Source organism: Camelus ferus, chromosome 9 (genome assembly GCF_009834535.1).
Source record: "Camelus ferus isolate YT-003-E chromosome 9, BCGSAC_Cfer_1.0, whole genome shotgun sequence".
Lineage (NCBI taxonomy): Eukaryota > Metazoa > Chordata > Mammalia > Artiodactyla > Camelidae > Camelus > Camelus ferus.
In genome coordinates, this window is record NC_045704.1 from 11,313,594 (window position 1) to 11,335,331 (window position 21,738).

Consider the following 21,738-nt stretch of genomic DNA (forward strand, 5'->3'; position numbering starts at 1 on the left):
CAGGGGCCTTTAGGTCTGTGTTGGGGGGGGCAGGTTCCCACAGAAGGAGGTCCCTCCCAGCACAGACCTAAAGACTGGGGAAGGTGTGCGCTTAGGAAACTTCAAGTGATGCTTCTGCACAATGGAGACCCATTGCCGTGAGGCCTGTGTGACAGAAGGTGGGCCCTCAAACCTGCGGAGGGAGAGGTGTGAACCCTGACATCGTCTATACTACATGAGGAGAGGAAATGAGTTTCCAGCAGGTTCTCAGAGGGATCCACCACTCCCAACAGGGTTAAGAGCTGCTGATACAGAAAGAATCCTCACACTGTAGCTACATGAGGCTCTGTGAAATTAACTTCACTTCACAAACCAACGCAGAGAACAGAGGCCAGAATAGGTCTGACACACCTCTGGGTTCCCACGGCCACAGTCCTTGCTCACTTTCATAAATGAACAGATTGCAAAACAGCCATTTCCCATTTCTTGTCACTTGTCAAAATCCAGGTTAACTGCCACGTCCTCCAAGAGGTCCTCCTTGACAGCTCTGCATCCCATCTAAACCAGATCAGGCACCTTCTCTGAGTTCCCAGGGCCCCCGGTTTCCCTTTTTTCCAGCTCTGATCAGCATATGGGACAGACAGGAGCCCTGAGGACAGTACAGACGACAGTACAGAAGAGGGCTAGTGGTTAAGAACTAGGGGGCCTGGATCAAACCCTGGCCCTGCCTCTCCCCAGCTGGGCCTGTGCCTCAGCTTCCTCACCTGAGAACTGGCACCAGCACAAGTCTCAAGGGGTCGCCAGGGGCCATGACGGCTTCCTATACACAAGGCACCGGGATGTACGCGGCGGGTGCTGAGCGAGCTCGTGCTGTCCTGACCTGACCTGCCTGTGGGCTCCAGCACTGCCCGGCCCAGAGGTCACTGTGACTGCTCCCCCAGAGGCCGTACAGGGTGACTGGGGTTTCCCTTGCTGAGAATGCTCAGTGAGAAGACCCTGACTTAGCAGGGGGAGGCCCCGTGGGTTCCAGTCCCGGCTCCCCAACAAGCCTCAGCCCTTAGTCTGCAGGCCCTGGGCCCATGTTGAAGCTGTGGGGTTCTCGGCAGCGCTTGCAGCTCCCGAGTTCCCTGAGAAGCTGCTGAAAGCCATGAATGCTCTCCTCAGAAAACACAAGCACCAGGGGCTGCGGCAGTTCTGCGGGGTCTGAGGGGCCCCTTCAGGCTGGCCCACGGACCGCATCACCTTCCTTGTGCTAGGCAGGCCCGCTCTGTGTGAAACATGTGACGTGACCTCACGCACGTACAGGTTCTGTGTGTACGGATACAAATTAGACATGCAGACACAGATGAGAGCTAGGATACCAGACTTCATGGTAATTATCAAATCTTCTTAGTGCTTAATGCACGTTTGGAAGAAAGGAAATTACAATATTTGCTCAAATCCAAGATCCCAACAACTCTGAGAAGAACATGATTTCATATAGCACCAAAAGGAAAAAAGCCTGCTGACTGTAATTGTAAAACACCATCAAGTGCAGATGCCAAAGTACGCAAATGTGTCCTTAGGAACAATGAAATACAGAACTAATGGGGGGAAAGGTGACAGCAATGGCCCGTGGCCCTGAGGAACAGTGAAAACCAGGCACTGAGCAACTTCAAAGGTTCTCTGGACTCGGGTCACAAGACTGGGGCACCTCCTCCCTTCTCTTGTCCCAAACAGCAGTTACTGTCAGTATTTGACCCATCTGTGTCCCCAGCCATTACCCAGCACAGAGCTGTGCAGGCAGGAAGTGGGCGGGCCTGGGGGAGAGTCAAATGGACACGGCACGCCTGGAATCACAGCTCTGCCACTGACCAGCAGCGCAAGCTCGGACAAGATGCTTAACTGCTCCGTGCTCCACGTGGCTGTCTACACCCCAAAGGGTGGACACGACCCCAAAAGTCACAATGACAACAGAGCTAACACCTCTGAGTACCTACTACATGCTCATACTGTGTTAAGGGCTTCTTAAGTCGCCTCTCAAGTTTTCATGACTCCCCCTTTACAGATGAGCAACGTATAGCACAGAGAGGTTAAGTAACTTACAAGCCACACAGCAAATAAGTGGAAGAACCCAGCCTGACTCCAAAACCCAAAGCCTCATGTGTAAAGTCCCAGGTGGGGCTGGAGCAGGTCAGTCCACAGCAAGGACGACAACAGCATATTCACATTGCTGTACTAAGTGCACTGCTGACTTGCCGGATGACAGCTGATGTCCGAGCCTGTCTGTTCTGAGAAGATGGCCTCGGCCTCTCCTGCACTCTCGCCTCCCTGCCGGGGCTGGGAGGACCAGGGCTGACCCCACCAGGGGCCGGCAGAGGACTTCCCACCTTCCAGACTCACCAGCAGGCAGTGCACGTACTCAGGGCCTCCGACCAGAGTGGTGAAGGTTCCCAGCTGTTCCGCCAGGGCCAGGAGGACCTCATCCTCATCGTAGATGGTGTCTGCGGGACAAGACAGACTGCGTTACGGTCCCACCCCAAGTCTGACCCCAGCCCCTCAGGAACCTGAGCTTGGAACGAGCAGGCTCCATCCATTCTGCCACCCTCCAGCTGGGCAGGCAGACGAAGGCGCAGGCAGGGTCGGATGACAGAGTGCCTGTTACGAGGTGTAGGACGCCGCTGGGGAAATGAGCCCCGCTCTGCATCCCTGTTTCTGCGCCTGTAAGATGGTGCCAGTCACTTCCACCTCTCAGTGAAGGTTACAGTGAGGCACAAGTAAGTCCATGTAGATGAGGGCAGAGCCTGTAAACGGGAGCTTTTTGGCTTCTACCCTCAGCAAGGTTCTCTCCACCAAGAAATCCTCTTCTGCCTGAGTTCTCCACCCTTCGACATTCAGTTCAGCTACTGCTTTCCGGAAGATTTCCAGGCTGCCTCCCAGACAGGTTAGGTCCCTTCTCTGGGCTCCCTGCCCAATCCTGCCGCCTTCATCAGAGACCTCACCACAGGCCCTGACCACCTGAGCCCAGGACTGGCTCCTCTCTGCACCCCAGTTTCTGCCAGAGATGAGCACAGTGGGAGCTCAACGCAGGTTTGCTGCTGGAACGAACGAATGTGTGAAGGGAGAACTCTCCTGTCCTAAAGCCCGAGTCCAAAGGCCTTTCTCAAGCTCTGCCCTCTCTCCCCAAGGCGGTGGGAACCTCTACAGCAGAAGATGCCAGCATCCCTGGCGTCTATGCTGGCGTTTCAACTTCCTGAGCTTAAGCAAGGCACACTCTCCCTCCTGTGGGTTAAAACCCTGCTCTGCCGTTGGCTGGCTGTGAGGCAACTCACGTCACCTCTTAGACTATTTTCTCATGTCCCAAATCACAAGAGTTGTTCTCACTTCAGATTTGTTCGCAGACTGCAGGGCAACAGCCGCTCTCGATGAAGAGCTCAGTGTGGGGCCCCGCACGAGAGTTGGCGCTTTAGTGAACTCAGGCCACCGCGGCTCCAGCACCCCACGCCCTCAGGCTCCTCCCCAGCCTCGGCTTCCCTGGCTCCCTCTCTACCCAGGTCAGATCACCTGCCTGTTCTGTCCATCTCCCGGAGAACTTACACGCATATCCTCAACTGGAACAACTCAATCTCTGGTCCAGACTCCTCAGCCAAGCACCATTCGTGAAAGCCAATACCCAGAACTGCCAGCACCTCGCGTTTCCACCGTGCCCGCCTCTACAGAATGGCCCTCCCAGCCTCCCTGTCCTCTTGGCCTCACCGGCACATTACCATGTTTGATCCTGCCTCTGCTCGCCGTTTCCCCCTGCCGGTCTCCCTCCCCCACGACCTCATCACAGAACTCCTAGGGCATGTGATGCTTCGTCTATGGATCAGGCTCTGTGAGGAGCACTGAATCCTCCCAGCAACCCTGAGCTAGGTCCTACCTGATCCCCCGCTGCGGAGAGGTGGAGGGGCTGGCCCAGGTGCGCCCAGCACGCTGGTGGCACAGCTGGGTTTCAAACTCAGGCCCCCTCAAACTTTTCCTTTCTCTAAACTTTTAACCACTTTATACACCACCATGCCACACCCCATGTACCCCTGGCCCCAGAAGTTGTCCCAGACCTGGCATTCTAAAGCCTTCAAGTCTCTCCAACGGTTCACCAGTGGAAGCTCAACGTGACATGTGCAGACGCCTCTTCCTGAGGTGGCGTTCAGAGGCAGACACGCCGTGTGCCTCGTCATCAGCCGTGACTGTGGCCGAGTCCCTACAAGTCTCCTCAGGTCTCACCTTCCCCCAGTGTGAAGTGACGAGGGGGTGACACGCTCTGCCTCCCTCCCCGCCAGCACCGCCACTAGGCCCAAGTGAGAGGATCAGATATGAAGGAGCTTCCTCAGGGACAAAGCGCGGCGTAACGCTGAGCCTTTACTTGTGACTTTAGTTAGCATAAGGCAGGAAGTCATAGTAAGAACACAGGAACAGGATTCACTGTTAAGTGGTGATTTGATCCAGTCCCCGTCAAGACGTTGTGCTAAGTGCGCGAAGTGCATCTTCGTGGACAGGAGAGCCTGGGAGCAGACTGATGGCTCACACTCACACAGCGTTCACCCCGGGCTGAGCACTTCCCGTGGGAGCCTGTCCCACCTTCACAGTCGGCTGCAATGTCACACCCGTTTCACATGTAAAGAATCGGAGGTGGGCAGGAGTTAAACACCGAGCCCGAGGTCACCGAGCTAGAAAGTGGCAGAGCTAGAATCTGAGCCCAGGTAGTCAGGACCCAAGCTGCGCCATCGTCATTAGGCAATGCTGTCAAGTCTGGAGCCAGCGTGTTGAAAAAACATCCCATCTGGGCCACCCCCACTAAGTTACCTCCCCTCTCCATGCCTCTGCTTCCTCAGCTCTAAAGTGGGGGCAGTGAGCTAACGACCTTGAGGAGCCACTGTTAGCTTGGTTAACTTGGACAACCGTGGTGACGCACGTTTACTGAGCACAGGCTCTACGTGAACAAACTCAATCCTCACCAGAAAGGGCTTAGAACACTGCCTGGCACACAGTAAGTGTGTACTAAGTGTCAGCAATGAGTGTTATCGCTACCACTACTTCATGTTCACAACAACGCTACAGCACATGATGATCACGTCCACTTTAGAGACAAAAGCTACGTGGAACAGTGAAATCAGGTAACGCACCTGAAGTCACCAGTTCTAACTGCAGAAGCTGTCATTCAAATCTGGCTCTATCTGCCTCCAGACCCCTTTTCACCAGTCCCCGCCCCACCCCCTGGCACCCAGCATAGGGCACTCACACCAGTTACATCCACAGGGAGGCTGTGCTCTCACCTGGGGGGAACCACCCCTGAGAGTACCCCCCTCGCCAGGCCCCAGGAGCCCACCGTACCTGTAAGGAAGGGCAGGAGCTCGCTGCGGGTCCTCTCGACGCCGAGGGCCAAGGCAATGGTGGACAGCTTCTTGATGCTGTTGAGGCGAAGCTAACGAGAGGACAGAAAAGGAAGGAGAACGTCAGCCTGCCCAGACCCTGGGGAGGCTGCCAGCCCTGGACCCAGCCCAGACCCCGGGGAGCCCGCCAGCCCTGGACCCAGCCCAGACCCCAGGGAGCCCGCCAGCTCTGGACCCAGCCAGCCCCAGGAAGCTGTGCTAAGCATGTGTGGGCTGCCGAATGACAACTTGGCAAAGCCACCAAGTGACTCTGTGACCTTGAGTAACTGAATTACAGTGGGAGTGGCAGCCTCAGCACAAGCATCCACTGGGTCTTACTGAGCCATGCCCCTGGTGGCACCTTCCAAGACCACTAGGTCCGAAACTGCACCCCATCCCCAGCCACCCCTTCCCCTCCTTCTGTTTTTGCCTCCCGCTTGCACTCAGCATCAGCTAACATTCTGGGCCTCGGACTCTGACGGTGCCAGGCCCATCCTAGATCACTCCGTGCCTGGTCCCAAGCCAAACACTCACTCACAGCGTCTCATTTAACTCTCACCACCAGCAAAGGGCAGAGGGTTACAAGCCCTGCTCCACAGAAGAGGAAACAGGTTCAGGGAACGAAAGTCCCTTCCAAGGGTCACACAGTTCAGATGGTGGAGAGGGCACCGAAACCCAGGACTGTCACCTAACAGTGATGATAATAGAACAGACAATGTAGTAACACTGCTACAAAAAACAAGACTAAACAGCAGTAATGATATCACTAGTACAGTGGGTTGAATAGTGACCCCCAAAAAGATATGTCCCAGTCCTAATCCCCAGCACTCGTGAAGGTAAAATATGCAGATTTAATTAAGTAAGCATCTCAGATGAGATCATCCTGAATTAAGGGGCAGGGTGGGGCCCTGTGCAACAACAGGAAAAAAGTATGTGTGTTTGTGTGTGTGTGTGTGTCCACCCCCCGTTCCTGGTTCCTAAAACCCCTGTAGTTTCCTCCGGCCCAGCATCCCTGTGTTAGGACCTCATCTGATCTTCCCACCCGGCCCCACGAGCACGGCTAACTCCACCTTCTCATCACTGGAGAAGCAGGCTCAGAGAGGTGAAGACACCTGACTAAGTGAGCACAGTGCAGGCTGGGATCCACACCCAGCTGCCCAGCTGCCCTGGCCAACTGTGAAACCTCCCCTCCCACGTCTCTGCCCCGTCTCAGCCCCAACAGCGGGGCCTGGCCCGCCCAGTCCCAGGGCTGCGGCCAGAACACAGTGAGCTCATCTGTGAGAGAGGGAAGGAAACGCCCTCGGGAATGAGTAAGCCTCCGCCAGGCCCCAGTGGGAATCCTCTTCCGGGAAGGAGAACAAGAAGGGCCCGGGGTGAGGTGATGCCCAAGAAACGGGCCCCAGAGAACCGGGCCATCTCTACTGCGGTGGAGAGCCCCCTTCCTTCCACTGCCGCCTCCGCAGATTCTAGTTTTGGTTTTGTTAAGACTATATCTGCTGGTTTCTTCAGCACAAATGGTACCCGGACGTTTGCGAAAGGTGGTGCTTTAGATGCACTATCTGGGTTCCAGGCTAAGCTGGTTCAGTGCCCACTCCACCATCTGAACTGTGTTAGCTGTGGGATCTTGGGACACTCTTTGTACCTTTCTGAGCCTCAATTTTCCCATCTGTGAAATGGGGGGTTATAACACCTATCCATAGAAGGTGGCTGAGAGTACAGAGTAACGTGACACTGGGAACACCCTGGCACCAGGGGAAGATCAGTGGCAACCTCACTCGGGTGACAGCCTGCTGATTTTGTTCAGGTGTCAGGGACATGGGCGCCAGGCAGCTAGCTGTCCAGCAGTGTCTCTCTTCCCTTCTCTCATGGGGACACAACAATAGTTACTAATGTTTCCAGGGTACTCACTACAGGTGTTTTAATGTTCTAACTCATCTGATCCTCACAACTTTGTAAGGTAAACACAGGATCACCCATTTCATAGCAGAAAAAACAAAACCTCACACAGCTCCTAGCAGAGCAGGACTTGAACAGCAGCTACTTGGCTCTCAGCCAGTATCACTGATTCGTATTTCTGCTTCCCGGATTCTCAATTTGGGGGCGCGTCACAGACCCCTTAGCAGGTTTAAAAACAACAGTTTTTAAATAGGGGTGCGTATAAACAAGACTAGAAGTATCTGCAACAGCTGAAATGAGCCGTGAACATGATCACAATTACCACTGGTGACAGAGTCGCACCAGTATCGCTGACACTACTAATTACACACTAATGTAATACTATAATTCGTAATAGAAGGAAAGTTACATTTGAGTTAGGGATGGGTGAAATAAAGATGTTCTTTCTCCCCATCCAAATTCACAGGCCTGCCCGGAATTCTAGAAGGGCCTCTAGTTAAAAGTTCCTGCACCCGGCTATACTGCCACTCATAACTTCTGCTTTTCAGCTGTGCAAATGAACCCCAGATAAAGACATTTCCGAATCGCCTTTGCATTTGGATGTGACCATGAAACTAACATGCGGCTGATGAAATCCAAGTGGGAATGGTCTGTGTGACTTCTGGGAAGTGTCCTTATGGGGAGATGCGGTCATACCCTTCTTCCCTCCTTCCTATCTGGAATGGGGCTACAATGGCTGGGGCTTCAGCAGCCTTCTTGGGGCCTTACGGTGACCTGGGGGTGGGAGAGCAGGACAGAGGATATGCGAACACGAATGTGTAAGAGCCTGGGATCCTAATGCCAGAGTGCCACACCAGCCTGGACTGCCACCAGACTTTGATCATGAGTCAGAAATAAACCTCAAGCTCATTTAAGTCTCATTTATTTGGAGCTTTCCTATTATTGACAGCCAACCTTAACCCCAACTAACCCAGCAAATGACCTAGTTCTGCACAAAGACACAAGGACAAGTCGGCTGAAGAGCTTCCAGGATAGACTGTCCTTGATACAAGAGAGGAGACCAAGAACCTGGGTCGGCCTCTGTTTTCAGGGTGGTTCCACGAGAACGTAATGACAACAGATGACACAGCAATCTTGTGGCCGTACTGTGACCCAATTCTGTGATATCCTCGAGCTGCTGGATTTGAGATGTGAGGAGAAAAGGAATCCTTACTTGTCTAAATGACAGCTGGGTGAGTTCTCTGGAATGTTTCTGACTGAGCAGCTATTAGTAAGAAATCTTTACTGTCCCTTGATCATGTCACAGCCACAGGACTCCACTGTGCACTGTCCCCCAAGCGTGTCCCGTCCTGCAACTACCATTCAAGACCCACCACATTCCACACATTTGGCTCCACGACAGCACCCACCACCCCGGGCAGGGACTACCCGTGTCCCCAGCAGCCTTTGCACACAGCCGAGTACATGGCCACATAAGAAAGGAAATGCCCCTTCCCAGCACTGCATCCCCCTACAGAAAGGCTACTCACTTTTTAAAACCCACTTCACACTCAGTCCACCCCCCTTCCCCGATATGAGCACACACAGGGTCATCCCGCAGGCAGCGCATCTCCCCTTCACAACCTGAGTAAAACCCGAAGGCCTGCCTACAGGCCACATGGCCAACACGAACTCATACCCCGTCTAGTGATCCCTTCTCACTTCCCACCCCTCCCCTTGCTCCCTGGGTTCCTGTCACAGTGGTTTCCTTGACAGTAACTGAAATGTAAACGTGCGGGCAGCCCAGGTCTTCATACCTGCTGCCTTGCCGATCCTCCAGCCTGAGACACCTGCCCCCGGGCCCCCAGGCCTCCCCGCTCACTTCATCCAGGCTCTGCTCCGTCCTCACCGTAGGACGACCCTGGGCAAAACAGCACGCACCCACCTCCCTCTACGTATCTTAACCCCCATCACTTCTGATCACTTCTGACGTAAGCAGCTGACACTTGAACAACGTGGGAGTTAGGGGTGCCCACCCTCCGAGCAGCTGAAAATCTGAGTAAAAGGGATAGTCGGCCCTCTGTATCTGAAATCTCGCATCTGTGGATTCAACTAACCATAGACCTCATAGTAGCACCGCAGTATTTACTGCTGAGAACCACCTGCATGTAAGTGGACCCGCACAGGTCACACCCCAACTGTACTTCTTGGTTCACTGTTTCTCCTTCCTCTCTGCAGTGTGGGCTTCACAAGGGCAGGGACTGTGCCCCCCAATCCTAGGATTGCGCCTGGCACACAGTGAGAGTCCAGTAAATACCTGCTGGATTAATTTTCGAAAATAAAGATTATACCTATGTTAGCATGGGCAGAGAAGAAAAAGAATCCAGAGGAACAGGCTCCAAATTGTTACCGTTGGCACAGCTCGTGGCTGATAACCAGCGGGGTGGCGGGGTCTGCAACTTGGGCGCTTTAACAGCAAGCCTCGGCCTGGGGAGGTGCTCAGCGAGGGACAGTGTCTCTTCACCTCTGAGGCTCTCCACTGTATTCTGTGAAGGATCACTTTCTCAGTGATCATACTGTGTGCAGGGGAGTGTCAAAGGCTACGCACCCGACGCTGAAGACTGAAATGGGCACCACGCTATTTCTGGAACACTTGAATTTATTTATGTTTTTAAAGTAGTGAGTGAGCATGCGCTCAGACTTCACTAACTAGCTCAGGGCCCTGCAAGAGGGTTACTACAAGGTCTGCCTCACAGGATTGCTGGGATCGCCCACAAGGAAGACACGGAGACGGAGGCCAGCACGCCACGAGCATGCCCGTTACCTATTCTACTTGTCATTATTTCTCACATATTTGTATTTCCTGAGCAAGGGAAAGGAAAAGGTCAATTAAAACAGAAAGAAAACAAAAGTAATCTCCCCACCTCCTTGGAAACTGTAGCACAGACGAATACTTCCCACCACAGTTCGCCTGATGCTGTAATTATTTATGGATGTGCTCGTCACCCCATTTGGAAGGTGACTTGTCTCTGGGATGAGGAGGGGACACAACTGTTACCAACCGGTGATTCCCGAACAGGGTACAGGGCCGGGCACATCAGAAAGCATAAATGTGAAGACTTTTCAAGGTTTTAAAACTGCAACTATCATTCAGAGTGCTTACTATGTAACATGTACAAAGTTAGGTCCTCTACACATGTTCTCTCTTACAGAACTGGGAGGCGTGGAAGCAACCTACGTGTCCACCGATGAATGAGCAGGTGGGGAAATGGTGGGACACACACAGAGTGGGACAGGGCTCAGACATAAAACACAGTAACACCTTACCGTTTGAGACAACGTGGATGAACTCTGAGTGCATTATGCTAAGTCAGTCAGACAGAAAGGCAAATACCGTATAATCTCTCTTACACGTGGACTCTAGTGTGTGTTTGCGTGTATAAAACAAGCTCACACAGATACCGAGAACAGACCGGTGCTTGCCAGAGATGGGGGAGGGGGAGAGAGATGAACTGTTTTATTTGGGGGGGGGGTATTTTTTTCAGTTTAGATAAAATGAATAAATCTTTTAAAATACCTCAGGCAAGATACCAGCTTTGTGCTCCCTTTAAGACGAGGAAGGAAGGCACAGAGGGAAATGCAGGTCGCCCAGGGAAGGCCTGGCAGAGCCTGGCACTTGAACTCCTATTTTTCACCATCATCCTCTACCAACTTTCCTTTTTCAAACTCTCAGTGGGCAACCTTATTCCTAAGTTCTACTTCAGGTCCCCATGGACTCCAGAAAAAGAAGTCGAAGCCCGTGATGTCGCAGTTCTAAGACGTACAGCACATGCTGCTCCGCCATCTCCTTAGAAGGTGGCGAGTACCTGCTGGTCTTTTAAGTTTATCTCACTTAAACCTCACAAGCCCTGCCGGGTGTGTCTTCTACCTTTTTCCTTATTTAGCAAGAAAATCAAGGCCCAGAAGGGTTGAGTGACTCATAAAGTGGCCAGACCAGGATCTGAAACCCTGGTTGCCCCCACCGGTGGCCCTGCCTCCTCTGTGTCACCTCCAGGCCTAGACTCTGTCTCCACAGGGGGACCAGCTCTTGGTGAAGAGCGCTGCTCTGAAACCCAGTGCCCCTGGCTAACTCCTGCTCTTAGGATGTACTGGGTTGTGTGACATTGATGGTGCATCCTTATGTAGTAAGTGGGAAGAGTATCAGACTGAAGATTTGTAGTCAAATTCAGAATGTTTTAAATAAGCCAACTGTGAAAAAACAAACAAACAAACCCACTTCTGGAACTATCAGGGAAATCTGATTATGAACAAACTATTAGATGATACCAAGGAATCACTGTTAAAACTGTGTTAGGTATGGCAATGGCATTGCGGTTATTAAAATGTCTGTTTTGGAAGTGTGGGATGAAGTACGTAGGAGAAAATATCTATGGCCTGGGTTTTATTTTAAAAATACTTCAGCTAAAAAAAAAAAGGAGGAAGATGAGGAACAGGTGAAAAACTGTGGCAAAGTTTTGGAAAAAAATTGCTGAATTGGGGTTGGGTGCTATTTTCTCTGTTGCAGTATACGTTTGAAATTTGACAATCAACAAATATTTAATGGAAAGAAAATTAACACCTACCTCACATGTCTTTTGTGAGGACTCAACGAACACGCACAAAGCACTAGCAGGCTGTCTGGCACACAGCAGGGCTTCTCAACCTCAGCACCACCAGCCTGTGGGGCCGGCTGCGCCTTCGGGGAGGGGAACAGCCAGTGTGGTGCAGGATGCCGGGCAGCATCCCTGGCTGCTCTCCCCACAGTCATGACAACCAAAAATATCTCCAGACATTTGTCCCTGGGCCAGAACCACTGCTCCAGAGTAACCATTAAAAGAATAGTTTTTAAAAATGCCTGAAGCACGTCACCTTTGACAGATGAAGCCCTATCATTTCACCACCACCAGCAGCACACATTTACTGAACACTTCCAGTAACTCAAGCACTGATTTAAGTATTTTCCATGTACTAATCTACTTAGTCCTTGCAACACCCCCATGAACTGTTAAATTAAAAATTATCTCCATTTTATAGATGAGAAAATTGAGGCAGAGGGAGTACAAGTAACACAGAAAACTGGCCTCTCACCCAGTAGACCACGTTTTAAGAAATGTGCCTCAAACACCCCTGAGATACTGCGATCCAGTCACTGCCTCCTACTGGCTGGGGAGGCCTTAGGCAAGGGATGCAAACTCTTTGCACCTCGCTTTCCCAAGTATAAAACTGTAAGTTACCATGACAACTGAATGAGGGAATCACTTACTGAACGCCTTCTCTGAGGCAGCCGCTTAACATGCCAATTCCACTGCAACTTCCCAGCCGGGTAGATGCTGCTTCCTCATCACTATCCCTGCCTTACACATGAGGAATCCGGACCCAAAAGAGGGAAATCATTGGTCCAGGGCACACACAGAGCAAACTGGCAGAGCTGGAGTCAAGCCTCATTTGTCCTTGATTCCTCCTTTTCCATCACTCACCACACCACATTCACTCCATCAGCAAATCCCAACTGCCCTTCTCGAGGCACCCCGAGTCTAACCGCTCCTCCCTCCCTGTCTGCCAACACCAGTCCCGGGTGCTCGGCAACGGCATCCCAATCCCCCCACTTGGCAGCCAGAAGTCAGAACGTGTCATTCCTCTACGCAGAGCCTCGCATGGGCTCCCCCATCTCACCAAAGCCTTTGCCCTGCTGGTCCAAAGGCCTTAAGAGATCCAGTCCTGGGCCAGCCCCCACCTCCTACCACTTTGTCATTCACTCTGCTTCAGCCACACTGGCCTTGTGGTTCTCCGAACTCTCTGAGCATGCTCCCATCTCCAGGCCCTTGTACCAACTGCCCCGATGCTTGCCCAGACTCCTACCCCCACCCCACCTTCATTCCCCCTAATTTCGCTCAAGTCCTTGCTGGGAATCATCTCGTCAGAGAAGCCTGCCCTAGCCACCCTATCTAAAACAGCAGCCCTGACCTTGCTCTATCCCCTGCCCCTGCCTTATTTTTCTTCTTAGCAATTCCTGCCACTGACATCACATTACAGTCCGCCTGTCTGTCTCCTCTACTAAAATGTAAGCCCCACACAGGCCACAGCTTCTCTGTTCTGCTCCCTGCCGTGTTCCAGCATCTAAAACAGAGTCCGGGGCACAGGAGGTGGTGAATAAACATCTGCTGAACACATGAATCAAGACTACAACAGCACTTCAGATTCCACGTTCTGCCTCCGTCCCAAGCCTGTTTCACGGAGACCAAGTGAAGCATCCGGCCTACACAGTCAGCAAGCACCCCAGCCTAGATTCTAGTCCGCCCTCAGGTCTCACGCTTCCTTTAGGAATCTTCCCTGGCTCCTCTCAGCTGCACAGCTTTGGCCAAGTTACTTAGTTTCACTGTGCTCGGTTTCCTCACCTGGAAAATGGAGGTTAGCACCCTACTTCAGAGGGTGGCTGTGAGGATTCAGTACAATCATAAATGTACTTCCCTTTTATAGTGGCCAGCAATGAGCGAGCTCCCAATAAATGTCAGCTACCACTATTATTACTCAGCCCTTTCTGAGCTCCTGGAAGCCTGGTCTGTTCACAGGCCTGCACTGGCTTCTTCCTTAGGGATGAATCGGAGCCAAGCCCTGTCCTCAGAAAGTCCACAAACCTTTGATTCTTGGGGAAATGTTCAAACTCCTTATAAATGCAGATCTATATATATGTACCTGCGTGGGAAGACTTGTAAGAAATATTAAGTGAAAAGAGCAAGCTGCAGAACAAAATATTTAGTGTTCATAAAAAAAAAAGCCCATTTTCTCTATATATGAATAGAGCATGACCTAGAGTCAACACACTCCAAAAGAAATATAATGCAGACCACAAACGCAAGCCACATTTGTAATTTTACATTTTCCAGTGGTAGCATTAAAAAAATGTAGGCATGTGAAATTAATCTAGTTTACTTAATCCAGTACATCAAAAATATCATTTCAACATGTAATCAATATAAGAAGTTTTACTGAGATGTCTTACACTCCCTGTTATAGTACCATCTCTGAAATTTGACGTCTTTTACTTACAAGCACATCTCAATGTAAATTAGCCACATTTCAGGCACTCACAAGTGGCTACCGTACTGGACAACACAGGTATAGCAAGATACACCTGGACCTGGTAATATGGTTTAAGGGGCTGGCAAGGGGTAGTAGGGACTGGGGGTGGAATACAAAGATAGTTTAAGTCAAGTTTTGGCAATCTCTTTCTTGTAAATAGCCAGGTAGTGAATATTTTATGCTTTATGGGGTCAAATGGCTGCATTACTCAACTCTGCTATTGTAGCACAAAAGGAGCCATAGGCAACATGTAACAAATGAGTATACCTGTGTTTTCAATAAAACTTTATTAATAATAATAAAAAAAGGACATGGGGCACTTCTGGCTGTTTGCCAATCCCTGGTTTAAGTAACAACTCACAGGTTCCTTTTACAATATAGCTCTTTTCATATTCATCTCCCAATATTGACAGGGCATTCTCTTGGCTCCAGCCACACTGGCCTTCCTGCTGGTCCCCGAGCACACTGCATATACCTGCCTCAGGACCTCTGCCTGGAATATTATTCCTCAGTTATCAACAGGGCCTGCTCCCTCTATTCACATCTCTGCTTAAACATCAGCTCTCAGTACGGCTCTCCCTAGCCACTCTACCTAAAATTTTAACACTCTCCTGTCCTCCCCATCTCTGCTCTACTTTTCTCCATCGTGGTCAAAACTATCTATCATCCTCTGCACTGTACTTGGTTCTTGTCTACCTCCACAACAAAATCAGGGCAGACTTTTGCCTGTTTTTGGTGGGTTCCCCCCCCCCCACTGCTGTTTCCCCATCACCCAGATCAATCCCTAACACACATGTGGCACTCCTTGCTGAATGAATAGTTCCCCTTCAGACTTCAATGCAATATGAGTAACAAACAAATAAAAAGAAAATTAAATTACCTGAAAATATTAAAAAAAAAAAAAAAGATGGCACTTCAGCCCCATCCTCAAACTCCCAACACTTTCCCTCTCAACGTCCACCTCCAACTGCAGCGACTATGGTATCAGAATAACAGCTTCCCAAAGACATCCATATCCTGGCTCCTGAAACCTGTATGTCACCTCTCATGGCAAAAGGCATTTGGCAGATGTGATCAAGGTTAAGAACCCTCAGATGCAGAGATTAGCCTCGATTACCCAGCTGGACCCAATCAAATCACATAGGTCCTTACAATCAGAGACCCCTTCCTGGCTGGTCAGAGGGAGATATGACCACAGGAGAATGGTCACAGAGATGCAACACTGCTGGCTTTGACGGACAGAGGGGCCACAAGCCAAGAAGTGCAGGCAGCCTCCAGAACCTGGAAAAGGCAAAGAAACGGATTCTTCTTTAGAGCCTCCAGAAAGGAATATAACCTTGCCCTCACTGTGATTTTAGCCCAGTGAGACTACGTCAGACTACTGACTTCCAGAACTGTAGGATAATAAATCTGTGTTCTTTTAAGCTACCACGTTTGCCTCAGGACTCTCCCATAGACAGCTTTGCTCAATCTCATCACAATGGATGTTTCGGGTGGATAATTCTTTGCTGTGGGGGCTGTCCTATGCATTGTAGGTTTAGCAGATCCCTGACCTCTGCTCCCTAAATGACAGTAGCATGTCCCCAGTGGTGACAACCAAAAATGTCTCCACACATTGGCAATGTCCTTTGGCAGGCAAAATCACCCTGGGTTGAGAACTACTGCCATTACCTGCCTGCACTCTTTCTGGAAGGCTCCTCCCCAACTTCTTCTGGTCTTGCGTTAAACTCTGCATCCTCAGAGGGGCCTTCCTTGACTGACCTACTTAAAATGAATCTTCCCCACCCCACTCCGTGCTTGCTGCTGCCTCTGCCCAGAAAGGCTCAGGCTCCTTCCCTTGCCTCCTTCAGATCTTTGTTCAAACATCACCTTCCCAGCAAGGCCTTCCCTGACCACTCTGAAACCACAGCCTCTCCCCCATCCTTTATTTTTCTCCACAATACTTATCCCCGTCTAACACACTTCATATTTTCCTTCTTGTCTTGTTTATTGTCTGTCTCCCGTCTCTACATCAGAAGCTCCACAAGGCCAGAAGGTTTTGTCTGCCTTGATCCCTATTGTAAACCTGTGCCTAGAACAGTGCCCAACACAGAGCAGAGGCCCAGTAATATTTACTTATTCATTATCACATCTTGTTTCCTGCCCATGTCTCACACGTGTTAATAATGTATTCGGTTCTGTCTCACATCTGTCTCTTGTGTAACAACTGGTGTCACCATTATATCCTCAGCACCACACCTGATATGTGTCAGGTGTTTACTTAACAAATGAAGTCATACAACAGCCCAGTGAACTAGGTAATCACCTCCATTGGAGAGCACAGGAAACCAAGGCTTGGAAAGATCAACTAACCTGCCCACCTGAACCAACAAGAGGTGGAAGAGCCAGGAGTACAGCCACAACCTGTCTGACTCCAGATCAAGTGATACTGCCAGAACCTCCGACGCTGGACCAGTGCAAGCTGCTCAATTTTGTAAGCGGGGAAATTAAGGCCCAAGGGGAGGATGGGAACTCTTCAATCACCACTCCCAATAATTAAAGCTAACATTTACTGGGCCCTTACAAGAGGCCGGGCGCCCTTCTGTATTACTTGCACTATTTACTCGTTCAGTCCCTCACAACCACCCAAAGAGGCCAGGACTATTACTGGCCCACACTTTATGGAAAACAGGCCCAGATCCGTGAAGTAATCTGCACAAGGTCACTGGGCGGGTGAGAGGTGGGGCTGAGGCCGGAAAACCCTCGAGTCCTACCTCTTCTAAAACCCTCGCCAGCCGGGCCCAGTCACCTGAGCCAACGTATCCCACTCATCAGAAATGTTATCCAGCTTAGCAAACTGCGAACGGGGCCATCCCAGAGCGGGGCGACTTTCCACCTCGTAATTCGCTCCTCAATTGAGCTCAGTCCCGGGGACTATTTACGCCCCTCCCCCACTTCGAGGGTCTACACCAAAATTGGAAGGGGAGGGAAAACAGGAATTGGAAAAGCAGGCTTCACTTCCCTTCAGGGATTTTACCCCACAGCGCTGAGCCTCAGCCGCTGAAACCCAGAAAGGCAAAAACCTACGGGGGTCCCCATCAACCTGGCTGGCGGCCCCTCCCCAACTAGGAGCAAGGCACGCGCCCACCTCGTCCCCAAGGGGCCCTTCAGGGGCCGCCACCAATCACCGAGCCCTCCCCTCGCCTCCCCAACCCGGTCGGCCGACCCCCTCCACGGGCGCGGCCGCCGAAGCCCCGGGCCGCCACATGCTCCAGGAAGGATCGGGACCCTCCAAGCTCGCCCTCGCTCCCGCCCTCCCGAGTGCCGAGACACCCAATCCCGGGCGCCGTCTCATCGAGTCCAGGCACCCGGAAAGATGAGAGAGGAGCGCTGATTGGCTGCCCGTCCCTTCCGCCACTCCCAGAGAACACTGAACCTTCTCCGCGAGGGACGCCTGTGCCCCCAGGTCCCCCTCCCCGTCGTCCCCAGGTGCCCTGGAGCCTCCGGACCTGAACATCCTCGTTGCGAAGCTCGTCTATGAGCACCGCGATGGGGTAGAGCGAGTCGTCGCCGTCGGCCGCCGCCATCTTGGCTCCGTGCAGTTCCTGTCAGCCTGCGGCCAGCGCCGTGCTAAAAACGGGACAGGGAGGGGCTGAGCCAGGAGGAGGAAAGGAGGGCGCGGGGGCGCCCGAACCACTTTACAGGGGTTGCCCTACAGTCATTGGCCGCGCTCTGCCAGGCCAAGCCTGCGTTTCTTTGGTCCGGACAAATGAAGACCCGCCCACTGCCCATTTGCCATTGGTCGAAGGGACGAGATTAAGCTGGCCGAGTTTAGGAGATGGAGAGGAGGAAACGGAAGTACGCGGTAGCTTAGCGACCAAGATTGTACCCGCCTACGTCGCCGCTAACGACGGTCTTGACGAGCAGTTGTTCCTAGCCAATGAAGGGCAGGATTGGAAGGAGGCGAAGACTGCCCTTCTCCGAGTCCTGGAGAAAGCTTCTGCGCGTGCGTGGGTAGGGATGCATGAGGTCATGTAGGGAGCAGAACAATCTGCGGGTTTTGGCTTGTGAGGCACTAACCTCTCTCGCTGGCGGGCGGAGGAGGGAGTGAGTCTCTGATTTATGCCTTATCATGCGGAGGCCCAGAGAAGGGTGGCGACTTGCCTCTCTGGATAAAACCCAAACCCCGCAGGCTGGTATGTGGATCTGATTCCTGAATCCTCTCTAGGAACGTCTCCCACCTGCCCTTGTTACTCTTAAATCAGTTGAGGAGAATTATCTGCCTGAGCACATCATGCCTCTTCATGCCAGCAAGCTTTTGCCCAAACCATACCTTCTATTTGGAGAGCAGTTGCTGTTAAATTGTCTGATCTCTACATAAATGTCTCCCCTTCCCTGTCCCTCTTTCGGCTCCGTCCTCAAGCCCCCAGAGCTACATAATCCCACTCAGTCTCTGTCTCTTTCTCTCCTCTCAAAATTTCTGTCCCTGGAGCGGCTGCTGTGGCTCTGCTTTAGCGTCTGTCTCCTGCCATAGAGTGAGAGCACCCTTGAGTCTGACTCATCTCTGTTCCTAGCCTCACTCAACACAGCTCCTTCACCTGAGATCTCATGGGGGATGGGGAAGCCTGGGATGCCCCTTCCCCCTTTATTGTGCCACTTCAAGGGCACAGCTGAGCTAGGACTCCTGGACAGGCCCAAGCGTCTTTCCCAAAGACCCCTACCCACTCCACTTAGGAAACTACCTATAAAAGGGGTGGGGCAGGGATGGCTTTGCATATTTAAATCCTTGCCCTCCTTATTCCCATGGTCCTCCCCTCACCCCAACCCGACCAGCCCACTGAGGCTACGGGCCTTAAATATCTTAAAATTTTATTTGGCAATTATACCTCAGTAAAGCGTCCCCTAGCCCCCAAGGGGGAAAAAAAGATTCCCAAGTATGTCATGCAGAGCAAATCCCACAGATACAATCAGCAGCTTGATTCTGGTCAGACTCTTCAAAGAGCAGGCCCTACCCATGAGCATCTAAATGACCCAGACAGTTCTCTCAGCACTGCAATTTGCTTCCACAGTTCACATCGTAAAAGAGGGATTTTCTTAATCTGACAGTCCACAGTTTCCCAAGTGACATATGAAACAGCTGAGACCACTGGCAGCAGTCCAGAGACCCGATATCTGACCAGTAATGGGAACAACCACACACTTGGTGCAGAGCCAGCACTAAACAGCCACAGTGGCCCAGGGGACACCACTAGGTTTCAGCCTACCTAAACCAGCAGTGAGCCAGGGCTGTGCACTTAGGGAAATCACAGAGCATTGAGGGTTCACTAGTGCCAGTGACTTGGGCTATAGTCTAGAGCTTAAAATCTCCCCCAAAAGGAATAGGTACCACCTATTCTCGTAAAGCCAGGATGTTGCTGGAGCCAGTCTGGCTTCATTCTCAAGTAAGTGCTTTCCATCAGATACAGGACTTAGGGGGCCCTTCCCACCTGGTTAGTAGTGGAATCCAAGTTGACTCACTCCTGAATTGTGTAGGCCCCCGACTGTGGGAACAAAGGATTGAACCTTGGGCTGGAATGGTAAACAAGTTATAAAAAGCTGCAGACTCAGAGGTGAGAACGCTGGTTAGCCAAGGACAGATAAGATCCCCAGAGGGGGGCAACTTAAGACAGGCACAGCTGCCTGAGTCCAAGAAGAATATTGTGAAGCAGCCATTTCTCATACATTCTGCCCTGATAAGCTGTAAGTCTCGCTGGTGCCAACACGAACATGATTTACCAAAACATAAAGGGTCTTCTGACCCTGAGCCAGACGCTGCCTGTTAACCATTTCCCTTGTCATTCTTCTTTGCTATATAAGACTGTGTAACTTAATAAAGCTTCAGAGTAGCCATCAGCTCTCTCCGCATACGGTGTGTATGTGTAGATGGTATCACGACACCTGACAAATTGGAATATCAAGCCAGAGACTCACAAGGCTTCTATAGATCAGAGGTCAGTTTTGAGAAGCACTCACTAGCAAACTGATCATTGCTTTTTGAAAGCAGTTGTGTCAGGGTGGCTCTGAGTTCATAAACCCATGGGGTCTTTTAGGTGGTGGCTGCATCCCTTTGCCAGAGGCTCTAGCTGATAAAATCGTCAGTCACAGGGACTGTGCTGTCTCTCGTGTCCCGGGAGTCTAGTAAGGACTGGGCTGCTTCAGGTGATGGGGAGTCAGAGACGACAGTTTCCCCTTCACTGCTGGAGGGACTGAGCATCGTCAGCTGCCCATAGAGTCCCCATAAACTTTTACTGGGAAACAGGACTTGAATTTGGTCAGGTTATATGTCAGCCACCCCACCTGGCAGAGATGTGATGATGTGTTAGGACTGTGGAGACTGAGGCCTCTGACTTGCCAACAAAGAGAATATCATGTATGTGACGAAAAAGTTGTACGTCAGAGGTTAGTGGCCCTTTACCTAAATCCTTGCCCACCCTCTGGTGGCAAGTATAAAGGTGGTTTGTCTAATACTTGACTACATGCATCTAATACTTATTAGCACTCTCACCTCTGACAGTTGTAGGACGGGGCAGCGTAAGCAGAGAACACAATTCCTACTATTTTCTGATGTAGGATGTTGAATTTTCCCAAAGGATCCTGCTGTGGTCTGCATCCCCTCAAAATTCATACATTGGAATCTAACCCTGTTTATATACATATACAACATACACACACACACACACACACACACACACACACACACACACACAGAGGAATACTACTCAGCCATAAAAAAGAATGAAATAATGTCATTTGCAGCAACATGGATGGACCTGGAGATGATCATACTAAGTGAAGTAAGTTAGACAGAGAAAGACAAACACCATATGATATCACTTATATGTGGAATCTAAAAAAGATACAAATGAATTTATTTATAAAGCAGAAACAGACTTGCAGACATAGACCATAAACAGGGGGAAAGAGGGGGAGGGATAAATTGGGAGTTGGGGATTGACAGATACAAACTACTATGTACAGAATAGAGAAACAATAAGGTCCTACTGTACAGCACAGGGAATTATATTCAATAGCTTGCAGTAACCTGTAATGAAAAAGAGTATGAAAAAAGTATATGTATACCTGAATCACTATGCTGTACACAAGAAACTAATACAACATTGTAAATCAACTATTCTTCCATTAAGAAAACATGATAATGGGAAAAAAAAAAACAAACCCTAACCCCCAAGGTGATGGTGTTAGAAGGTGAAGCCTTTGGGAGGTGATTAGGTCATGCAGGCAGAGCCCTTGTGAATGGGATTAAAGACCTTTAAATAGAGGCCTAAGGGAGCTCCCTTGCCCCCTTCTGCCTTGTGAAGATACAAGAAGTCGGCAGCCCAGAAGACAGCCCTCCCTG

At 51.0% G+C, this 21,738-nt stretch overlaps 1 protein-coding gene across 1 annotated transcript in view; it reads right to left on the reverse strand.

The window, feature by feature from the left end:
* The window catches only part of PPP2R1A (protein phosphatase 2 scaffold subunit Aalpha), a 30,687-nt gene extending 12,676 nt beyond the window's left edge, over nt 1-18,011 (reverse strand). The window contains exons 1-3 of the mRNA XM_006194409.2: nt 17,852-18,011; nt 5,332-5,422; nt 2,362-2,462 (exon numbers count right to left, since the gene is read on the reverse strand). Coding sequence (XP_006194471.1) covers nt 2,362-2,462; nt 5,332-5,422; nt 17,852-17,929 — 270 coding nt within the window. The 5' untranslated portion in view covers nt 17,930-18,011. The remainder of the gene's footprint in view (nt 1-2,361; nt 2,463-5,331; nt 5,423-17,851) is intronic.
* Nucleotides 18,012-21,738: the final 3,727 nt, after the last annotated feature.